Source organism: Hemitrygon akajei, chromosome 23 (genome assembly GCF_048418815.1).
Source record: "Hemitrygon akajei chromosome 23, sHemAka1.3, whole genome shotgun sequence".
In the NCBI taxonomy this organism is placed as follows: domain Eukaryota; kingdom Metazoa; phylum Chordata; class Chondrichthyes; order Myliobatiformes; family Dasyatidae; genus Hemitrygon; species Hemitrygon akajei.
The window spans coordinates 32,018,507-32,042,847 of NC_133146.1; the positions used below are offsets into that span (position 1 = coordinate 32,018,507).

The 24,341-nt window shown below is 41.8% G+C and overlaps 1 protein-coding gene across 7 annotated transcripts in view; it reads right to left on the minus strand.

Moving 5' to 3' along the window:
- Positions 1 to 24,341, minus strand: part of LOC140715310 (cGMP-dependent protein kinase 1) — a 779,820-nt gene that overhangs the window by 128,108 nt on the left and 627,371 nt on the right. For all 7 annotated transcript variants that reach the window (XM_073027324.1, XM_073027322.1, XM_073027323.1 and 4 more), the window contains one exon: positions 12,173 to 12,247. In XM_073027324.1, coding sequence (XP_072883425.1) covers positions 12,173 to 12,247 — 75 coding nt within the window. The remainder of the gene's footprint in view (positions 1 to 12,172; positions 12,248 to 24,341) is intronic.

The following is a 24,341-nucleotide window of genomic DNA, read 5'->3' on the forward strand; positions in this document are numbered from 1 at the left end:
TTTAATATCATCTTCCATCCAAGTTACTGAGAGCAGATCCATTAATCAATAAGATATTTTCAATATCTTTTCAATAGGCTTCCTTATGTACACCCACAGCTTGTAGTCAGCTATGTGTTTACAGATGGAGAACAATCAAATGATTATGCATTTAAACATTTTTCACAACAGTGAAACGATTTTAACAGAATTATCAACACTGCTAAGCTTATGTTGCATTTACAAAATCCAAATAAAGTATTTGAATAAATCAGTTTGAAGCATAAAAGGTTTTATTCGAGACGTTGTCTGATTACATGTATCTCTTCTCAGATTCAGTTACTATGGCATCATCTTTAATTATGAATATTTGCTTTCTTTTTACCCGTGTAACACACTAAGGAACTGTGTTGTGACATAACATGCTATTGTTTGAGTTAAGAATCACTGATGGTGCTGCTAAGATCAAGCCTATTCTTATTTCCTGTAACTTTCCTTGTGATTCAATAATTCTTTTTCTTCCTTAATATAGGGACATTCTGGTACCTTTCCACTGCTGATAAGGAACCACAAATACTTTGTGCAGATAGCCATTCATCACAAATGCATAAAGACAGTTAAAGCCAAAATACTGCACAGGGTACAGAGCATAATGTATATGGTATCCTTCAGTCACATTCAGCTCCAGATGTCACCGGCTATTGATCTTGACTCAAAAGAATTACTAGCAGAAGAGATTCTACAGAGGCTGGAAATCCAGAGTAACATCCACAAGAAGCTGGAGGAACTCAGCAGGTCTGGCAGCATCTATGGCCACTGAGTGTAGAAAGAAGCCTTTTAACCAGTTAGATCTGCGCAGGGCAATTTACAGATACCAGTGACCCCATGTGTGTCACTTTGGGGTGTGGTAGGAAAGCGAAGCACCCAGCGAAGCCTATGATGTCATAGGAACATGCAAACGCCACACAGACAGAACTGGAGTTGAGCAATCAATCCTAGGTTCTGGAGCTGTGAAGCAACATCACTGCCTGCTGTGCTACCATGGAATCATGTTATCAGATATTTGCACATCAAAAACTGGTAGTAAGATCATCTGTACATCTATACAGTGCTTGTTAATGCAAATATATCTAGTCAGCTAATAGTGTAGCAGCAACTCAATGCACAAAGGTATGCAGACATTGTCAAGAGGTTCAGTGTTTGTTCAAATCAAAAATCAGAATGGGGATGAAATGTGATTTAAGTGACTTTGACCATGGAATGATTATTGGTGCCAGATGGGGTGGTTTGAGTATCTCAGACTCTGCTGATCTCCTGGGATTTTCACTCACAAAAGTCTCTAGAGTTTACAGAGAATGGTGTGAAAAACAAACCAAAAAATCCAGTATGCGGTAGTTCTGTGGGCAAAAATGCTTGACTAATGAGAGAGATCAGAGGAAAATGAACAGACAGGTTCGAATTGATAGAAAAGCCACAGTAACTAAAATAACCATGCATTATATTCATGGTGTACAAAAGAGCATCTCTGAATGCACAACACATCAACCTTTGAAATGGGTGGGCTACAGCAGCAGAAGACTACAAACATACACACAGTGGCCACTTTACCAGGTACAGGATGTACTGTACCTGGAATACCTGGACTACAGCGCATGTCTTTTGAGGATAGGTTGAGTGAGCTAGGGCTTCTCTCTCGGGAAGGAAGGAGGATGAGAGATAACTTCATAGAGGTGTACAAGATAGTAAGAGGCATAGATCAAGTGGATAGCCAGGGACTTTTTCCCAGTGCAGAAAATACGTTTACAAGGGCAGGGGGAATAGTTTTAAGATGATTGGAGAAAAGTATAGAGGGTATGTCGGAGGTAAGTTTTTTTACACAAAGAGTGGTGGGTGTGTGGAGAGCCCTGCTAGGGGTGGGGATAGATACTTTACTTTATTGTCACCAAACAATTGATACTAGAGCGTACAATCATCACAGTGATAATTGTTTCTGTGCTTCACGCTCCCTGAAGTACAAATCGAAGTAAATATAATAAAAATTTAAATTATAAATCATAATTAGAAAATAGAAAATGGAAAGTAAGGTAGAGCAAGTCAGGTCCGGATATTTGGAAGGTACGGCCCAGATCCGGGTCAGGATCTGTTCAGCAGTCTTATCACAGTTGGAAAGAAGCTGTTCCCAAATCTGGCTGTACGAATCTTCATGCTCCTGAACCTTCTCTCAGAGAGAAGTGGGACAAAAAGTGTGTTGGCTGGGTGGGTCTTGTCCTTGATTATCCTGGCAGCACTGCGCCGACAGCGTGTGGTGTAAAGTGAGTCCAAGGATGGAAGATTGGTTTGTGTGATGTGCTGGGCTATGTTCACTATCTTCTGCAGCTTCTTCCAGTCTTGGACAGGACAACATCCATACCAGGTTGTGATGCACCCCAGAAGAATGCTTTCTACAGTGCACCTATAAAAATAAGTGAGGGTTTTAGGGGACAGGCCAAATTTCTTCAGCTTTCTTAGGAAGTATAGGCTCTGGTGGGCCTTCTTGGCAGTGGACAATCAGGGGCATTTAAGAAACTCTTAAGTGGGCAAATGGATGATAGTAAAAATGGAGGACAATGTAGTAGTGAAGGTTTAGATTGATCTTAGAGTGGGCTAAAAGATTGGCACAACATCAAGAGCTTGTACTGTGTTGTGATGTTCCATGTTCCATGTTCTAAAAGTGACTGTGATTCAAACAGGACTTTATCGACTGTAAGCTGTTTTTGCACATTCTAAGATGTGGAAGACAGTTACAAATCTCAATATTTGGAAATATAAGAAAACAAAACACTAATTCTCTATGACCATCTTGTCCACAGACCTCACAGCAGTGTGTGCCGGCAATGGCTGTCAACAATTCCAGAGGTACCTGCAATTGGTTCTCTCTCATATATTTCCAACACAGCGCCGTTATGAATCAGTTACCTTTGCACCAGGAGTTCTGAATAGAAAGCCTTACACAGGAGATTCAGGCAAAACAGACAGAACCGCCTGAGCTGCTTTGTTTTCAGAAAACAGTCCTTGATGATTCTTTGGAGATATTGAGACGCATTGCGACTATCCTGGGTTATTACAAACTGATTACAAGAGCAGCTCTAGGTGTGCTCAGCTTGAATCTGAATTAGGACTGAAATGAAAAGAATCCCCTGCAGTGCGCCTAGTCAACACGGGCACTGATCCAGCTTCTGCAACCAGGTGGGAATGCTTCTTTTTACAGATAGAGTGGCCCATGATTCACAGCACCAACAGCATGCACTCTGTGTAAATGTATTCTGCCTGTTAGAAAACATGCATATGCCTATTAACCAGCAAATACTAAACTGTATTTGGCAAGATCTGCCTGTTATAGATCTTGAAGTCATCTAGGTTCCCTTGCTAGCTCAGAAGCCATTACCATCACTCTGAATGGACGTGCAAACTGATGCCTGTTTCTGGCTCCACAATCCATTCAACTAATCAGCTTGTAATCTTTAAAACTTTTCTGAGATCATCAATCACTGAGATAGACTGGGTTACTTAAGAAATAGATTTTGGTGGCAGCCAGAAATATAGAAACATATAATAGTAGTTGCCCAAAAAGTCGACTGTTTACGTCCCTCCACAGATGTTGCCTGACCCGCAGAATTCCTCCAGCATCTTGTGTGTGTTACTCTTGATTTCCAGCATGAGTCACGATCAGTAGCCAGTGACATCTGGAGCTGAATGTGACTGAAGGATACCATATACGTTATGCTCTGTACCCTGTGCAGTATTTTGGCTTTAACTGTCTTTATGCATATGTGATGAATGACTATCTGCACAAAGTATTTGTGGTCCTTTAGCAGCAGTGGAAAGGTACCAGAATGTCACCGTATTAAGGAAGAAAAAGAATTATTGTATCACAAGGAAGGTTACAGGAAATAAGAATACGCTTGATCTTAGCAGCACCATCAGTGATTCTTCACTCAAACAATAGTATGTTATGTCACAACACAGTTGCTTAGTGTGTCACACGGGTAAAAAGAAAATGAATATTTATAATTAAAGATGATGCCATAGTAACTGAATCAAGGTAGAGATACAAGTAATCACACAACATCTCAAATAAAACCTTTCATGGTTCAAATTAATTTATTCAAATACTTTATTCAGAATTTATAAATGTAGCATAAGCTTGAGTTTTTCTACATAAAGTAAGAGTTTCCATGGATATTGCAACAAGAAGTTGATGCTGCTTGTGCGTGGGAGGAAGATAGGGGGCTTTGGGGTTCTTAAGTTTTGTTTCTGTCATTCATTTTTGGGGTTTTTCTTCTGTTTCGAGGATGTCTGCAGGGAGTGAGAATTTCAGGTTGTATATTGGGTACACCCTGATATTAAATGGAACCATTAAATCATTGAAGAAGTATTAAGAAACTGAGTTTTAGAAAATGTGTTTTGGGAAAACAAGGATTTGAAAAGATATTTTTTACCAGCCTTCATTAAAAAAGTAAACAATCCCAGAAAAGCCATAAATTGAGAGCTGGAAGAAATGGTGGAATTCAGGAAATAAGGTAAGTTGCACAGGGCAATTTGTTGGAGCTGTGGGCTGACATGTCCCTGGCTACTGATGAACTTCATCCAAGGGTCTTAATAGAAGCAACTAATTTGATACTCAGTGCGGCTTTAATTTTCAGAATTCCCTGGACTTGGGAATGGTTCAGTTAGATTGGAAATTAGCAAATGTAATTCCTTTAAATGAAAAGAGTCATATAGCAGTAATGTACAGGCCAGTTAGGTAAACATCTTTTACAGGAAAATTTTAGTAACTATTGAACTATTTGTAGGGCACTCAGAAAAATTCCAAGGTAATCAGGCAAAATCAACATGCCTTTGCTAAAGGGGAAATCATGTTTGACTAAGGTATGGAGTTCTTTAAAGAGTTAATGTGATGTAGGTAAAAGGGAAGCAGTGGGTATAATGTGGTTAGATTTCCAGAAGAAATTTTCTGATGTCATAGCTTATTGTGGAAAATGAAATCTCACTATGTAGGAGGTAACATATCAACCTGGATAGAAGACAACCTGGTGTACAACAAATAGGATGGTGCATAAATGGGTATTTTTCTGGCTGATAGAATGAAAAAGGTGGTGAGCCACAAGGATAAGGGCTGGGGCCTCACCGTTTTACCATTTAGTTAAATGACTTGGTCAACACAGTTCCTTAGTGTGTCACATGGGTAAAAGGAAAACGAATATTCACAATCAAAGATGAATGCCATAGTAACTGAATTTGAGAAGAGATACAAGCAATCAGACAGCATCTCAAATAAAACCTTCTATGCTTCAAACTGATTTATTCCAATACTTTATTCAGAATTTGTAAACGTAACATTAGCTTATGTGTTTCTACATACAATAAGAGTTTCCGAGGATATTACAAGAAGCGTTGAGGAAGTGAGCATGATGGATGATGAATGAAGTTGAGGTATGTCTGCTAAATTTGGTTGTGTCACAAAGACTGATAGGAAAGTAACTTGTGAAGAGAGTATGAGAGGGCTGCAACAAAATAGTAGGTAGGTTATGCGACTGGACAAAAATCTAGCAGGTGGAGTGTCGAAAATATGATGTTCACTTTGGAAGGAAAAATAAAACAAAAACTGTTATGCAGAGGGAACTAGATGTCATAATCCCTGAATTACAAATGACCAGTATTTAAGTTCAAAGTAAATTTCTAATCAAAGTACAAATATGTCATTATATACAAACCTGAGATTCATTTTCTTGCAGGCATGCTCAGTAAATTCATAGATAAATAATCGTAACAGAATCACCGAAAGAGCACACCAAATTAGGCATTCAACCAGTGCAAAAGACAACAAACTGTGCAAATACAAAAAGAATGAAATAATAATAATAAAAAATAAATAAGCAATAAATAACAAGAACATGAGATGAAGAGTCCTTGAAAGTGAGTCCATAGGAGTGGGCAGCATTTTAATGATGGGGAATTGAAGTTGAGTGAAGTGATCCCCTCTGGTTCAAGAGTCTGATGGTTGAATGGTGTGAGCCCTGAAGCTCCTGTACCTTCTTCCTGACGGGAACAGTGAGAAGGTAACATGTCCAGCATTGTGGAGGTCCCTGATGATGGCTGCTGCTTTTCTGCAACAGTGTTTTGTGTAAATGTGCTCAAAGATGAGGAAGGATTTACCCACAATGGACTGGGCCATATTCACTACTTTTTGTATGATGTTTCATTCAAGGGCAGTGATGTTTCCATACCAGGCTGTGATATAGTCAGTCAATATACTCTCCATTACACATCTATAGAATTTTAGATGTCGTGCCAAATGTTTGCAAACTCCTAAGGAAGTGGAGGCACTGCCTTCCTTTTTTATAATTGCACTTACATGTTGGACACAGGACAGATTCTCCGAAATAATAACACTGAGGAATTTAAAGTTGCTAACTGTGATATCCTGATGAGAATTGGCTCATGGACCTCTGGTTTCCTTCTCCTGAAGTCAATAATCAGCTCTTTGGTCTTGCTGACATTGAGTGAGAGGTTGTTGTTATGGCACCACTCAGCCAGATTTTCAATCTCCCTCCTATATGCTGATTCATCACCACCTTTGATTCAGCCTACAACAGAGGTGTCATCAGCAAGCTTGAATATGGCATTGGAGCTGTGCTTAGCCACACAATAGTAAGTGTAAAGCGAATAGAGGAGGGGGCTTAGCACACAGCCCCCAGTCCACTTGTGCTGATGGAGATCGTGGAGGAGATGTTGTTGCCAATCCAAACTGACTGGTGTTCTGTAAATGGGGAAAATGAAGATCCAACTGCACAAGGAGGTATTGGGGCCAAGGTCTTGAAGCTTATTGATTCATTTTGAGGAGATGATGGTACTGAAGGCTGAACTGTAGTTGATAAAGAACATCCTGAAGTATGCATCTTTACTGTCCAGATGTTCCAGGGTTGAGTGAAGAGCCACTGAAATAGCACTTCATCACTGTGGATGTAATTACTACTGGACGATAGTCATTGAGGCTGGTCTTAGGCACCAGTATAATAGAAACCTGCTTGAAGCATGTGGGTACTTCAGACTGTCAAAGTGAGAGGTTAAAGATCTCAATAACGCTCAAGCTAGTTGATCAGCAGAGGTCTTTAGCACTTGGCCAGATACCCCGTCTGGGCTGGATGCTTCTTGGGGGTTCACGCTCCTGAAGGTTGCTCGCATGTCAACCTGGGAGACTGAGATCAGGGGCTATGGGCGTTTGTGATGATTCCTCCTTGTTTTGACCATCAAAGCAAGCATAGAAGGCATTGAGCTCATCCAGAAGTGAAGCCCTGTTGTCGCCAATGTCGCTAGATTTAATTTTATAAGAGGTGATAATATTCAAGCTCTGCCACAACTGGCAAACAACCTTGGCTGATTCAAGTTTAGTGCAAAATTGCCACTTCACCTGTGAGATGGCTTTCTCAAGATTGTACCTGGATCTCTTGCAATTTTCTTGGTCACCAGACTTGAACACTTCTGATCTAGCTCAGCAGATTGCAGATCTTATGGTTCATCCAGGGCTTCTGACTGGGGAAGATTCTGAATGATTTTATGGAGACACACTCTTCTATAAAATCTGTGACAACCATTGTGCATTCATTCAGATCCAAAGATGAGTCTTTGAACATGGCCTAGTCCACTGTCTCGAAGCAATTCCACTGCCACTCCTCTGCCTCCCGCGACCACCTCTGTTGTCCTGATCTCTGGAGCCTTGCTCTTTAGCCTCTGCCTGTATGCAGGTAGGAGAAGGACGTTCAAGTGATCCGATTTACTGAAATGCAGTCTGGAATGGGCATGGAATGGTAGGCATTCCTTATCTCAGTATAACATTGGTCTAGTGTGTTGGGACCTCTGGTATTACAGGTTATATGATGGTAATTGATTTGGGTTTTCTTCAGATAAGTCTGGTTGGAGTCCCCAACTATGATTTGAAATGTGTCAGGAGAGATTGTTTCTTGTTTGGAGATGGCATCATGCGCTTGATTATAATCAGCCGCTGGTTGTATGTAAACTGCAGTCAGTATTGTAGGGGAAACTCCCTTGGTAAATAGAATGAATGGCATTTGATCGTTAGGTCTTCAAGGTCGGAGGAATAGGAATCCAACAAAATCGCCACAATGGAGCACCACCGAGAGTTTATCATGAAACATACACCTCCACCTTTTGCCTTTTCTGAAAGAGCAGTTCAGTCCCTATGCAAAATTGAGAAGGCTTCTGGTATGATCACTGTATCTGGCATGCCCGGAGGAAGCCACATCTCGCTCAGACATAGAACACAGCAATCCCTCATTTCTCTCTGATACAGCAATCTTGCCCTCAAGTCCTCAATTCTGTACTCCAGTGACTGTACATTTGCTAACAAGGCGCTGGGTGGTGGGGGCCTCATCCCTATAACTTTATGTACAACAAGTAATTTAAAAAAGTAACAAAACAGTCCCGTTTACTGCAAAAGGAATCAAATGCAAAGTAGGGGTGTTGTGCTTTAATTAAATATATAGCACTAGTGAGTACCACTGTATAAAACTGGTCTCCATATTTAAGGAAGGTTGTTAATGCATTGGAAGGGTTTCATTGAATACTTACTTGACATTTAACTTGAATGGGAGGATCGCTTTGGAGGAAAATCTTACCACCCTTGGCCTGAATTCACTGGAATTTAGAAGAGTAGGAGGAGACTTCAATGAAACATAAAAGTTCCTAAGGGGTCTTGACAGGGTGGGTGTGGGAAGAATATTGAGAGATTTATTGTGGGAGAATCTAGAACTGGGAGCCATTGCTTAAAAACAATGGGTCCCATTTAGGACTTGGGTAAGCTACTTTAATGGTCTGTCTTCTACCCTGTATCCTCTGTGAACACGAGCTCAACCAAAATTCTGCTGCCTGTTTCTTAACTGAAGTAAAATTCGTGTCATCTTCTTTTTCTTATTTTTCCTCTTCATTTTGTCAGGCAGCCCTTGGAATTGAGATTGTTTTGCTTGCACTCCAGTTTTGTAGGTTCTACGGTTGGGCGGCATGGTAGCATGGTGGTTAGTGCAACACATTACAGTGCCAATGACCCTGGGTTCAATTCCCGCCGGTGCCTGTAAAGAGTTTGTACTTTCTCCCCGTGACCACATGGATTTTCTCTGGGTGATCTGGTTTCCTCCCAGATTCCAAAGACAATCAATATTGGTGAGTTCTGGACATGGTATATTGATGCCAGAATGGTATGATTGGCCTGTGCTGGTCATTTATCCAATGGTTATCCAATGTTTTGAATATTGACAAATAAAGCTAAAGCTAACCTTAAAAAATTCTTAATCTTTATCTAATGAAGTATGTTGGATAATTGCAGACTCCTCCTCAGTTGGGACATGAGTTTCCTAATATGGTGTCTGGGTAGTTAATTTTCAAAGAGATTTACACCTTCCGTTGTGAAATGAAAGAGGCTTTTGAGTGCTCCCTTTTTCAGTACCGTCCTGTATGTTTCTTCTCCACTTTGAACAGTTGTAGGTCAGACATTATCAGGAGTCAGTCAGGATGCTGCACTTTGTCAAGGAAGCTCTAAGCACATCTCTGCAGTTTTTTTCTAGATCTTCCTAGTAACCTCCTCCCACGGGAGATCTTAGAATAGAGCTTCATCTATCACCTATCCAACTGTGCCCAATCCTCCTCTCCATCCAACAATGTCTTAAGAATGAATTAAGAATTCCATATTTTCTTTTTCTAATTTTTATGTGGCCTTATTCCTTTATCCTGCTAATGTCCTCCAATTCTACAACCCACCAGAATCTCTGAAATCTCTGTATTCTGACCTCTGGAATTGGTTTGCCTCAGCATTAGAAGTTGTATCTTAAGATGTCTCGGCCCTAAGCTCAAAAAGCCTCCTTGCATTGTCCTTTCCCTTCTATCGAAGTATCCTTGAAACCTACCCGCTTGTCAATGTCTTATTAACTGTTTACGTGGCCCTCCTTTGACACTGTTCTGCAAAAGGGCTTTGGGTATTTCATTCCATTCAAGTGTTCTGTTTTTTGTAGTTGCACTCCAATGCTGGCACTGTTACTGAGAGCAATGCCATGTTGCAGAATAGTGCCATCACCAGCAATTCAGTAGGTACTGCAGGGAAAAACCACAAGTGGTTCATGTGTGCAAAATCACCTGGCTTCACTATTGGTATATGAAACCAGGGGTCGGTCAATGTAACAGAGGAACATCTCATCTTTAGAATGTAAGATATTCTAATAATAACTCATGGTAATGGAGCGGCTAGCCAGTTTCTTGACCCTGTTCTATGATTTAAACAGATCATTACAATTTCATATATCCACCTTTTATTATTTCTTGTTACATTTACTAACGTTTTATTGGAAGAACCAATGGACGCCAGTATCCTCAACCTTTAGGAAGACAGAGGTCAAGATATTCATTATCCTTTAGATAATAAAATGTTCCCTACTTTCACTCCTAAATGGGCTAATTTTACAATTGTCTTTCTTGGCACAACTGATTTCGTGTTTTCATTTTAGGGCTTTCCATGTATTAAACTCTTGTGTCATTGTGCACTGTGTCCAAAGCCTTTTACCTATTCTTTTATTACCTGTTACAATATTCTGTGATGCAATCTGATGCTTGCTACATGGAAAGTAGTACCAATTGATCTGATCATTATTAGTTTCTAAATAATGTGTCATCAATGTAGGGCAGTGGTTCCCAACGTGGGGCGTACACCCCACAGGAAGGTAATTTGATTTTTAAGGGGGGCAATTCGAGAATGAGTTATTAACAGTGAATTTTTTCTAGTAAGTCTGTGTGAGTATGAGTGTGTGTGCGAGTTAATACATATGTGTATATACAGTATGCATACATAAAAATACTTGTGTGTATGTACATGTGTAATTGCGTATGTACTGTATATATAGTGTATCACCATCATTACAACCATCAAATGGCTTTCATAATTAAATTAATGAATTGACTGATGTAGGAAGGAACGAATGAACAAGTCCAAATGCGTAAGAAACTCGTACGAGGTCGCGCCAATGCTGCTTTTTGCAGTAGCTTTCGGTTCTTGGTGGTGTGAAGGTGTGTACATTGCGTCATCTCTTTTAAACGGTGTATCTGTCTTTGTATGCTGTAGAAACGAATCGGCATTGTTTTATTTATTATTATTATTATTATTTTAATATCACTTAATGTTCTTTTTTTTTACAATTTCTTAGTAATTTCTTCCTCAGAACTTTAACAGTCCTTTGGTTCTTTTATTTTTCTCTTTCATGAATGCCATGTTCTTTGGAAGCTTGTTTAAACCAAGTTAATGGTCTTTTAGGCTTCCTCCAGGTGAATAGGAGTTCACTTTTTGAATAATAAGAATTATATATCACCACAGGGGGCATCAGGATTTTAGAGGTGATTAGGTGGGGCATGGCCAAAAAAAGGTTGGGAACCACTGATGTAGGGTATTCCTGGGTAAATTCATCATGGTAGACTTAAGAATCTTGAAACATTCATGGAACTACAAATACAATTTGTAACAGAAGTCGGTGAAGCTGACAGATGTGGAACACATTAAGCCAACCAAGATAAAGCAAACTTGCTCATGTGTAAATCAGAGAAGAATTGTTGCTCACATTCAGCTCCACCATCTCTCAGCCATTCATTCTCCTAATTCTGTTACAAAAACCGGGGAAGTGCACACAAATATGAAAATCCAACAAGAAATTTTGCCTAAAAAGGGCAGTGGAGGGGTGTTTAAATGCTTGTGTTAAAAAGCACCAGATGTATACCTGAAAATGAAGAATGCAGAGTGGAATGGTTTAGGTAAAAGGAACCAAATGGCTAATTCCTTCATCACACCAGAATGCGTAGGTGTCTATGAATGATCTACACACAGATCAAGTGCTTTCATCTGTGCAATACCATGAAGCACAAAACCGTAAACTCCTCCATTAATACAAAAAAACTGCAGGTAATATTTAAATTCTACATCACTTGTGCAATTCAGACTTTACTTATAATTGTAATCAATGCTTTTGCAAATCTTTCACAGTTGTTGACAGCCATGGGATATTCCTAGATGATTACACACAATAGATTATATTACTACTCAACCACCAACTACAGTAAGCAATAACGGTAAAAATGACACTTCAAGGAGAAATGATTGACATACTTAGCTTTAGCTTCAGCATCTTCATAAGCTTTGTTGGAAACATCTTCCAGACCTCCAATTAGGTGCTTGAATGAGCTGTAATAATTAAAGTACAGCTTCAGCAAATAGATATAAATAAAGAAAGAAAACTCAATAAGTAATTGCACATCAATTTAGATTCAGCAAACAAGAAGCGGCATTATAATACGGAACTTTCCAGACATTTAATGTCATGACAATTGTGCACACACACTCATGAGTGCATATATACTGTACTTGGGTACACGTTTCTGCATACGCTTGTGGAGAGGGACATTCATTTCTTGAAATGGAATATATTTATATATTTATTCATATATTCATAAGAAGTAATGTTTTACTTAGCAAATGATGAAAGAGTTTTAAGACCTGTTGTACTATGCAGAAGTTTTAGGTACCCTAAATTTTTTATATCGTTTCGAATAGTATGATCTCCACAGAGCCCTGATATCAATATCATTGAGACTCACTGGGATTACCTGGAGAGACAGAAGCAAACGCGACAGCCAAATTCTGCAGAAGAATTGTGGAAAGTTCTCCAAGACTTGGAACAACCTAGCGGCCGACTTTCTTATAAAACTGCACAACAGTGTACATAAGAGAATAAAATGCAATTTCAAAGGCAAAGGATGGTCACACCAAGTATTGAATTTAGTATTTTTTTTACTGTTAACGGCTCTTTTTAGTAATATTTTTGATATCTAGAAACTTTTCATTTCATTATTTTTGAAAGCATCTTCACTTTACAGAATTTTTTTTACATGTGCCTGACTTTTGCACAATACAGGCACGAGGCACGAGCAACCCCGGGGGTATGCAAATTGGTGAGATCCGAGTTAGAGAGTCTGTGGTCCCAGGCCTGGTGTTCAGGACTTCGTCCAGAATCCTCACTCTTTGTCATCGGTGAGTCCTGGGTCGATAGTAAAGATCAAAACCCGAAGACTGCTCAGGAGACCAGATCGAAGCCCAAAGGTCAATCGGCAGTGCAAAAGTCGAAGCCCAATGGCCTGAGCTCGAGTCAGAAATCTGGATCTGAAACTACAGCTCTTCAATGTACATTGTCAGCAAGTCAATTGACAGAGCAGTCAGATCCTAGCCGATTTCATGGCTTCCAAACTGAACCAGGCAAAAGTCATTCAGCTGATCTAAGGTGAATATATATATAGAGAAAAGATAGTAATAAAGGCCATGATGATTCCTGCTCAGTAAGGTTTTCTTTAGAAAGCAAGAAATAGGGAGCAGCAGCCCGTCACTAAGCAATATTATCCTTCATAAGATGACAGACAAGCTGTGCACGATCATTTGAAATAACTAGAGGTAAAATAAAAGCTACAAGTGAGAATAGAGTGTCCCTTTTCATCAAGTGCATGATGATCCCCGCTTCCCAAACACAGTATGTGGCAATGCCCGAACAGCAATTCGAACCAATGAACCACCGAACTGATTTGGATGCCATGAAGAGAAACCTTATGTAATTTGAAGTAATGCAACTATTTACTCTGAATTTCATCCTGTGTGTAAGCCATCAGCAAAGGATGAATCTGCTGGGATTATCACCTTATGAGAAAGGACCTTTTATATAATAGCACTTTACATAGTTCCCTGTATGGGTAAAGAGTAAAAATTCAATTTTGAAATATTAGATGATCAACCACTGAGTCAAAAGACCTTTTTTTGTTCATAATCCACTCTGAGCACAGTGCAGTAGCAACAGGATGCAACACTGTCAGAGGTGAAGTTTTAAGATTAGAATTAAATTGGAACTCTATCCACTGTCAGGTGCACAGTGACACTCACAAATGCTAAATCAACTCTATTTACTGATGTCTCAGTTTGCAACACAAGCACTGTGTAAACTGAAGTCAGACATGTCAAGATCTCCAAATTAGAGTGTAGAAAGTCTCTGCATGGGCTCACTCTGTACTCTTTTACCAGGTCTTGATGGATATGTACAATCTGATCAGAGTGATGTTGGCATACACAGTGCACTGGTGGAAGCAGGTGAAGTGCATACCTCAGCACTAATAACAGTAGCAAAATGTCCTACAGCAACCTTTCCTTTTGATATACATCTTTCTTTACAGTGATATCTAGCTTATACTGCTTAATGGTAAATCTATGCCAGTACTTACTAAAACTAACCCTGTTGTCCTATGATTACATTTTTGTATCAAAGCCTTGTGACAATAATGTATTTAAAGAGCAAACCTGACAGAGTTCCTTCACGGGGAGGAAAAAGTCTGGATGGTCCAGTTTCCTCCCACATTGCAAAGGCACACAGGTTCCTGCTGAAGGGTCTCGGTCTGAAACGTTGACTGTATATTCTTTTCCATAGATGCTGCCTAGCCTGCTGAGTTCCTCCAGCATTTTGTGTGTGTTGCTCAGCTGATTAGGTTAATTATTCACATGGGTATAATTTGGCAATGCAGGCTGTTGGCCTGAAGGGCCTACTACTGTGCTGTATCTCTAAATAAATAGAATTCAAGGAATTCTTAACAGCAGGCACATAATTGATTTCTTTAACTCTTTTGCCTCATTTAATTAATGGTGACTAACGTAATCAGTCGCCATTCCACAAATTTCACCACATATGTCAGTGATAATAACCCTGTTTCTGATCGTGGTACTTGGTGACAATGATTCAGCACAGACTAATTACAGGTTTGGGCTGAATGGCCTTCACTCTGGGTTGTCGGGGTCAGTTTCAGCCTAACCTATTTATTAGGAAATCAATAATTATAAGCACCGTTACACAGCAGTCATGTTAGTGAAGCCACTTAAGTGCATGATAGGGTCTGATGGAAAACTAGTGTCTCACACAATCCCAAGGGGTTCCCTGGCTGCTGAGCCAGGTTAAAGTGATACCCAGAATCTCTGAACTTGTGCAGCCCATTTTCTTACACAGCTCAGGTCCTCCCAAGCTATGCCACTGATTGGATTTCAGCGTGGCAGCTCTTCAAACAAAAAGTGCTGCAATTAAAAAAGGCACAAGGTACTCCTAATGAGAATGGCTACACATCTTTAACTTCCACTTCCCCTTCAGTAATGTCTGTTAAATTCGATATGTGAACTTTGAAAACCTACAGAGCAGCTTCACCAAGTAGAAGTGTTATTATCTGGTTTAAAGCTATTTGACCTTTAAGAGGCAGCATAAACACTTGGTAAATATGGCTGACAACAGCACGATCAAATGTTTTAGGAAGAATGTTTAATTCGAGATGCTTATGTCACTAAACGATCTCCTTCACATCATCTACTAAAGTGGGTATTATAAAATTAATTCATTAATACTCATTAACCTAGATTTCATCAGTGATATTTTTAACAATTTAATTATTCCATTGGTTGCAAAAATTTAGGTGATTATAGTATACTGTATTTTGTCAAGTTATTTGAGTGCACCCTCTAATGGATGTGTCTATAGACTCACACCCATGCCTCATACTTATACATGAACATAACACATCCGCAGCATAGACAGGCACGAAAGGGCACATCATTTATATATATCTATAAAAACATTTATACGCAAACCATTTGCAAAGGCATTTACACCATATACACAAACGTACTGGAGCAGATTCACTCACACTGCATATATACATAAAGGATATACACATAATGACATATAAATACTCTGAACATATCTTGCAACACTACTGCCACATGACACAAATGCAGACACACACTGTATATATCAAGAGTAACACACACAAAATGCTGGAGGAAATCAGCAGGTCAGGCAGCATCAATGGAGAGGAATACAGTTGTCGTTTCAGGCACAGATCCTTCATCAGGACCCTTTGTCAGTATATCATGTACTCAATATCCCTGTAAGATCTTTAGCATCTCAATCAGAAAACATATTTATTTCTTCAGCGGTTTAATCGAGGCACAACTGTGCAAGCGCGTGGACGTCAGCCAGTTAGACACAGAGTTTAAAAGGAGACAGCTTTATAGAGCGTGCGCCCGAGTAGAGGGAGGGCTTTGGCTCAATGGGGCTTCAGTAACAACGCGTTGAGGCGAGGTAGTTTGCCTGTGTCGAATACAGACAGGAAGCATGTATGTGAGGTTGGTGTTTTGTGCTCAGTGTCAGATGTGGGAAGTCCTGGGGACTCCCAGCCTCTCGGAAGGCCACATCTGCACCACATGTGTGGAGCTGCAGCTCCTTAGGGACCACATTAGGGAACTGGAGACGCAGCTCAATGACCTTCATCTGGTCAGGGAGAGTGACGAGGTGAAAGAGTGGAGCTTTAGGCAGGTAGTCACACCAGGGCCTCAGGAGAGAGATAAGTGGGTAACAGTCAGGAGAAGGAAGGGCAAGAGTCAAATTCTAGAGAGTACCCCTGTGGCTGTCCCCCTTAACAATAAGTACTCCTATTTGAGTACTGTTGTGGGGCGGGGGGGACAGACTACCTGGGCGAAGCAACAGTGGCCACGCCTCTGGCACAGAGTCTGGCCCTGTGGCTCAGAAGGGTAGGGAAAGGAAGAGGATGGCAGCAGTGATAGGGGACTCTATAGTTAGGGGGTCAAACAGGTGATTCTGTGGACGCAGTAAAGAAACACAGATGGTGGTTTGCCTCCCAGGTGCCAGGGTCCAGGATGTTTCTGATCGCGTCCATGATACCCTGAAGTAGGAAGGAGAACAGCCAGAGGTCGTGGTACATATTGGTACCAATGACATAGGTAGGAAAAGGGAGTAGGTCCTGAAAACAGACTACAGGGAGTTAGGAAGGAAGTTGAGAAGCAGGACATCAAAGGTAGTCATCTCGGGATTACTGCCTGTGCCACGTGACAGTGAGTATAGGAATAGAATGAGGTAGAGGATAAATGCGTGGCTGAGGGATTGGAGCAGGGAGTAGGGAGCAGGGATTCAGATTTCTGGATCATTGGGACCTCTTTTGGGGCAGATGAAACCTGTACAAAAAGGACGGGTTGCACTTGAATTCCATGGGGACCAATGTCCTGGCGGGGAGGTTTGCTAAGGCTATTGGGGAAAGTTTAAACTAGAATTGCTGGGTGGTGAGAACAGAACTGAAGAGATGGAGGAAGAGGAAGTTGGCTCACAAATTGAGAAGCGTGGAGACAGTGCGAGACGAAGATTAGGCAGGTGATAGAGAAGGGGCGCGTTCAGACCGATGGTTTGCGATGTGTCTATTTTAATGCAGGGAGTATTATAAACAAAGTGGATGAGATTAAAGCGTGGATCAGTACAGAGACTTGGAGGGCTCAGTGGCAAGAATGGCTATTTCAACTGCCAGGCTTTAGATGTTTCAGAAAAGACAGGGAGGGAGGCAAAAGAGGTGGGGTGTGGCACTGTTGATCAGAGATAGTGTCATGCTGCAGAAAAGGAGGAAGTCATGGAGGGATTGTCTATTAAATCTCTGTGGGTGGAAGTTAGGAACAGGAAGGGATCAATAACTCTGCTGGGTGTTTTTTATAGACCTCCCAATAGTAACAGGGACATCGAGGAGCAGATAGAGAGATGTTTTCTGGAAAGGTGTAATAATAACAGGGTTGTTGTGGTGGAAGATTTTAATTTCCTAAATATTGATTGACATCTCCCTAGAGTGAGGGTTTAGATGGCATGGAGTTTGTTAGGTGTATTCAGGAAGGTTTCTTGACACAATATGTAGATAAGCCTACAAGATTAGAGGCTGTACTTGATCTAGTATTGGGAAATGAATCTGGTCAGGTGTCAGATCTCTCAGTGGGAGAGCATTTTGGAGATCGTGATCACAATTATATCTCCTTTACCATAGCACTGGAGAGGGATAGGAACAGACAAGTTAGGAAAGCATTTTATTGGAGTAAGGGGAAATATGAGGCTATCAGGTAGGAACTTGGAAGCATAGATTGGGAACAGATGTTCTCAGGGAAATGTACGGAAGAAATGTGACAAATGTTCAGGGGATATTTGCATGGAGTTCTGCATAGGTACATTCCAATGAGACAGGGAAAGGATGGTAGGGTACAGGAACTGTGGTGTACAAAGACTGACGTAAATCTAGTGAAGAAGAAAAGAAAATCTTACGAAAGATTTAAAAAAACTAGGTAATGATAGAGATTTATAAGATTATAAGGCCAGCAGGAAGGAACTTAAGAATGAAATTAGGAGAGCCAGAAGGTACCATGAGAAGGCGTTGGTGGACGGGATTAAGGAAAACCCCAAGGCATTCTAGAAGTACGTAACGAGCAAGAGAATAGGACCTGAGAGAATAGGACCAATCAAGTGTGGCAGTGGAAAATGTATATGGAACTGGAGGATATAGCAGAGGTACTTACTGAGTACTTCAAGTCAAGTCAAGTCACTTTTATTGTCATTTCAACCATAACTGCTGGTACAGTGCATAGTAAAAATGAGACATTTTTCAGGACCATGATGTTACATGACACAGTACAAAAACTAGACTGAACTACACAAAAAAAACAACACAGAGAAAGCTACACTAGACTACAGACCTACAAAGGACTACATAAAGTGCACAAAAACAGTACAGGTATTACAATAAATAATAAACAGGAGAATAGGGCAAGGTGTCAGTCCAGGCTTCGGGTATTGACGAGTCTGATAGCTTGGGGGAAGAATCTATTACATAGTCCGGCCGTGAGAGCCCAAATGCTTCACAGCCTTTTCCCAGATGGCAGGAGGGAGAAGAGATTGTATGAGGGGTGCGTGGGGTCCTTCATAATGCTGTTTCCTTTGCGGATGCAGCGTGTAGTGTAAATGTCTGTGATGGCAGGAAGAGAAACCCCGATGATCTTCTCAGCTGACCTCACTATCTGCTGCAGGGCTTTGCGATCCGAGATGGTGCAATTTCCGAACAAGGCAGTGATGCAGCTGCTCAGGATGCTCTCAATACAACCCCTGTAGAATGTGATGAGGATGGGGGGGTGGGAGATGGACTTTCCTCAGCCTTCGCAGAAAGTAGAGACTTTGCTTCAGTATTTACTATGGAAAAGGATCTTGGCAATTGTAGGGATGACTTACAGTGGACTAAAAAGTTTGAGCATATATATATTAAGGAAGATGATGTGCTGGCGGTTTTGGAAAGCATCAAGTTGAATAAGTCACCGGGACTGGATGAGATGTACACCAGACTACTGTGGGAGGTGAGGGAGGAGATTGCTGAGCCTCTGGCAATGATCTTTGCATCATCAACAGGGATAGGAGAGGTTCCGGAGGACTGGAGGTTTGCAGATGTTGTTCCCTTATTCAAGAAAGGGAATAGAGATAGCCCAGGAAATTATAGATCAGAGAGTCTTACTTCAATGGTTGGTAAGTTGATGGAAAAGATCCCTAGAGGCAGGATTTATGAACATTTGGAGAGGCATCATATCATTAGGACTAGACAGTATGAATGTGTCAAAGGCAAGTCGTGCCTCATGAGCCTGAGTGAATTTTATGAGGATGTGACTAAACACATTGATGAAGGTAGAGCAGTAGATGTAGTGTATATGGATTTCAGCAAGGCACTTGATAAGGTCCCCCATGCAAAACTTTTTGAGAAAGTAAGGAGGCTTGGGATCCAAGGGGACATTGCTTTGTGGATCCAGAATTGGCTTGTCCACAGAAGGCGAAGAGTGGTTGTCGATGGGTCATATTCTGCATGGAGGTCGGTGACCAGTGGTGTGCCTCAGGGATCTGTTCTGGGACCTATACTCTTTGAGATTTTTATAAATGACATGGATGAGGAAGTGGAGGGATGGGTTAGTACATTTGCTGATGACACAAAGGTTGGGCTGTTGTGGATATTGTGGATGGCAGTCAGAGGTTACAGCATGACATTGATAGGATGCAAAACTGGCTAAGAAGTGGCAGATGGAGTTCAACCCACATAAGTGTGAGGTGGTTCATTTTGGTAGGTCAAATATGATGGCAGAATATAGTATTAATGGCAAGACTCTTGGCAGAATGGAGGATCAGAGGGATCTTGGGGTCCGAGTCCATAGAACACTCAAAGCTGCTGCGCAGGTTGACCCTGTGGTTAAGAAGGCATATGGTGCATTGGCCTTCATCAACCATGGGATTGAGCTTAGGAGCCGAGAGGTAATGTTGCAGCTATATAGGACCCTGGTCAGACCCCACTTGGAGTACTGTGTTCAGTTCTGGTCGCCTCACTACAGGAAAAATGTGGAAACCATAGAAAGGGTGCAGGGATTTACAAGGATGTTATCTGGATTGGGGGGCATGCCTTATGAGAATAGGTTGAATGAACTCAGCCTTTTCTCCTTTGAACGACGGAGAATGAGAGGTGACCTGATAGAAATATATAAGATGATTAGAGGCATTGATCATATGGATAGTCAGAGGCGTTTTCCCAGGGCTGAAATGGTTAGCACGGGAGGGTACAGTTTTAAAGTGCTTGGAAGCATTGGCAGAGGAGATGTCAGGGGTAAGTTTTTTACACAGAGAGTGGTGAGTGCATGGAATGGCTGCTGGCGACATTGGTGGAGGCAGATATGATAGGGTCTTTTAAGAGACTCCTGGATAGGTACGTGGAGCTTAGAAAATATAGAGGGCTATGGATAACCTTAGATAATTTCTAAGGTAAAGACATGTTTGGCATAACTTTGTGGGCTGAAGGGCCTGTATTGTGCTGTAGGTTTTCTATGTTTCTATGTCTATATTCACTATGTATGCACTGGGAAAAACAAACACACAAACTAAGTACGCACTTAGGGTTTACAAAATGGAGAGATTGCTGGCAAGGACCGCATCTACTTCTCATAACTGCCTTCATGATTGAGGTTGAGCCTCCTTCTTGTATTGTTGCTGATTGTGGTGAAGGTACCCCCACGATGTCTAGAGTTGGCAATCCCAGGATCTAGCCAAAGTCGGAATGGTGCGCAACTTGGAAAGGAGCCCGCAGCCAGTGATATTTCCACGCAACACACACAAAATGCTGGAGGAACTCAGCAGGTCGGGCAGCACTCATGGAAATGAACACACAGTTGATGTTTCAGGCCGAGACCCTTCTTCAGGACTGGAAAGGAGGGGTGAAGATGCCAGAATAAAAAGGTGGAGTAAGAGGAAGGAGGATGGCTGTAAGGTGATGGGCGAAGTCAGGTGGGTAGGAAAGATAAAAGGCTAGACAGGAAGGATCTGATAGGAGAGGAGACTGGACAGTAGGAGAAAGGGAAAGAGGAAGGGCAACAGGCAGTGTTGATAGGTAAGAGGTCAGAATGGGGAATAGAAGAAGAGGGGTGAGGGAGGGATAATTTTTTTACTAAATCAATATTCAATGCCATTAGGTTGGCGGCTACCTAGACGGAATATAAGGTGTTGCTCCCCCACCTTGAGGGTGGCCTCATTGTGGCACAAGAGGTCAAGGACTGACGTGTCGGAATGGGAATGGGAAGCAGTTGGGCTACCGGGAAGCTCCGCTTTTGACGGATGGAGCACAGGTGCCTCACAAAGTGGTTCCCCAATTATGATGGGTGTCACCAATGTAGAGGAGGCCACATCCAGGACATCAGATACGATAGACAACCCCAGCAGATTCGCAGGTGAAGTGTTGCCTCACCTAGGACTGTTTGGTGCCCTGAATGAAGGTGAGGGAGGAGGTGAGTGGGCAGGTGTGGTATTTTGGTCGCTTGCAGGGTTAAGTGCTGGGAGGGAGATTAGTGTGGAGGGACGAATGGACAAGGGTATCATGGAGGGAGCAGTCCCCGTGGAAAGCAGAGGGGGGATGGGAGGTTATGATGTGTTTGGTAGTAGGATCGCTTTGGAGGTGATGGAAGTTGTGGAGAATGATGTGCTGGATGCGGAGGCTCATGGGGTGGTAGGTGAGGACAGGAGGAATGTACCTGCTTTTGGGGCTGTGGTGAGTTTAGGAGGTGCTGTCAGAGTAACCTAGATGAACAATGGCAATGTCTTTGAGATGGTGCACCGTCAAACTGCTGTCCCTGGGGAAGAGGGAATGGACGTTTGGCACAGTGGTTGGAGTGCCACGCAATGGTACTGTTGTGTTAGCAGAATCCAAATTATGAATTATGTCATACCTCTTGTGTGTTGTTCAGCACTGCATTTATCCAGTGGAGTGTATTCCATTACACTCCTTACTTGTACCTTACAGAAGGTGGTAAGGCTTTAGGTATCTGGAGAAGAATCACTTGATGCCCTATACCCAGTATCTGACCTGGTCTTTAGCAGAGGTTTTATATTGGTGGTTCCGTTACATTTCTGGTTGGTAGAGATGTAGAAGGTGGAGAACCCAGACACAGTCCTTCCACTGAATGCCAAGGGTGGGTGGTTATATTCCGTGTGGTTGGAGATGGTCATTGCTTGACAGTTATGCCTGAATTTCACGCACCCATGCATGCACACCGACCTGCAACTATCCGGATTAAACTATGCCGTAGAGTTCTGGGGGCAAAATGTCCTGGATATTGAAACTGACTGAACAGTGGGGAGTGTGTGCATGAACTCTGCTGAGATACAGATCCCAAGGAATCATCATAAACAGGCTTGGGGTGCAACTTCCATCATCAAGGACTCTCGCCATCCCGTTCATGCTCTCCTCTTGTTATTACCATCAGGTAGGAGATACAGGAGCCTCAGATCCCACATCATCAGGTTCAGGACTTATTACCCTTCAACCATCAGACTCCTGTACCGAAGTGGATAACTTAACTTTGATCTGCTTCCACAACCTATAAACTCAACAACTCATGTTCTCAGTATTATTTTTTTTATTCACACAATTTGACTTTTGCATGTTGGTTGTTTGTTAGTCTTTGTTTTTCATAAATTCTACTTTATTTCCTTATCTTCCAGTAAATGCCTGGAAGAAAATTGATCTCAAGGTAGTATACGGTGACATATACATACTTTAATAACAAATCTTAATCTACTTTGAAATATGCTGGCATCTACATTTCCAGGCTAGGCTTGGAAAATCCATCAGTATTTCTTGTCCAAAAAGTGCTGCTGGAAGACATTGCCTGCTGAATACATGAGGTGAGAAGAAGGATTGATTGAGCTGTCCACCAAAATGGTGGTTGTTAAATTCCACAGGCAAGCTTGGCCTGGATCAGAGCAGGAAAGCTTGGCCTGGATCAGGGCAGGAAAGCTTGGCCTGGATCAGGGCAGGCAACATTGTAACAAGTAGTGAAGTAAATACATAATAACTTATACAAAATGCTGGAGGAACTCAGCAGGCCAGGCAGCTTCATGAAAGGAATAAATAGCTGATGTTTTGGGCTGGATTGGAAAGGAAGGTGGAAGGAGTCAGAACAAGAAGGTGGGGAGAGGGGAAGTTGGAGGTGGTAGGTGAAGCCAGATGAGGGGGGAGATATGTGGGTGGGGAGGGAAAATGAGGTGAGAAGTTGGGAAGTGAAAGGTGGAAAAAGTAAAGTGCTGAAGAAGGAACTTGAAAGGAGAAGAGAGAGGACCATAGGAGAAAGGGTAAATACATAAATCCAACTGAGTAATGTACAGGCTGTAAGTTAGAACCCAATGGAAGCAAACACTGCCATCAGTATAGCTGGTCAAATGCTGGTCAGCTGGACTTGTAAAATAATGCTTCATGGAAGGTTATGTCTACTATTCTCTGATGTAATTCCCATTCCACTGAACTCCTCAACTCGCTCAAGATTCAAGTGATGGCCAATGGCTGGCCTGAAGAGTCATAAAGGAGAGAAAACTAAGAGCAAATAACAGATTCTAGAGCAGTATTAGCAAACAACTGGCCACAAACTGCTCACACATGACTGACTGCACAGCCGAACTCCCAAGTAATCACATTGTCAAGTTTGCCGGTGAGGCTCATCACCAACAACGAGACAGCACACCGAAAGGAGGTGAAAGAGCTCGAGGCCTGGTGTCAGGCAAAAACCTCCTCCTCAATGTCAACAAGACAAAGGAGATTGTTACTGACCTCACAACACTCATGCCCCTCTTTACATCAGTGGCACAACAGTGGAAATTGAGAGCTGTTTCAAACTCCTGGGAGTGCACATCCCACACAACCTCTCTTAGTCCCAGAACACGTTCTACACAAGAAAGCTCACGAAATCTCTACTTTCTGAGGAAGCTGAAGCGAGCTGGACTATGCAAGTTATATTCACAACATTCAACAGATGTGTCAGAGAGAGCATTCTTACATGCAACATCACTGCTTGGTACAGAAACCACATTGTGGTGGAT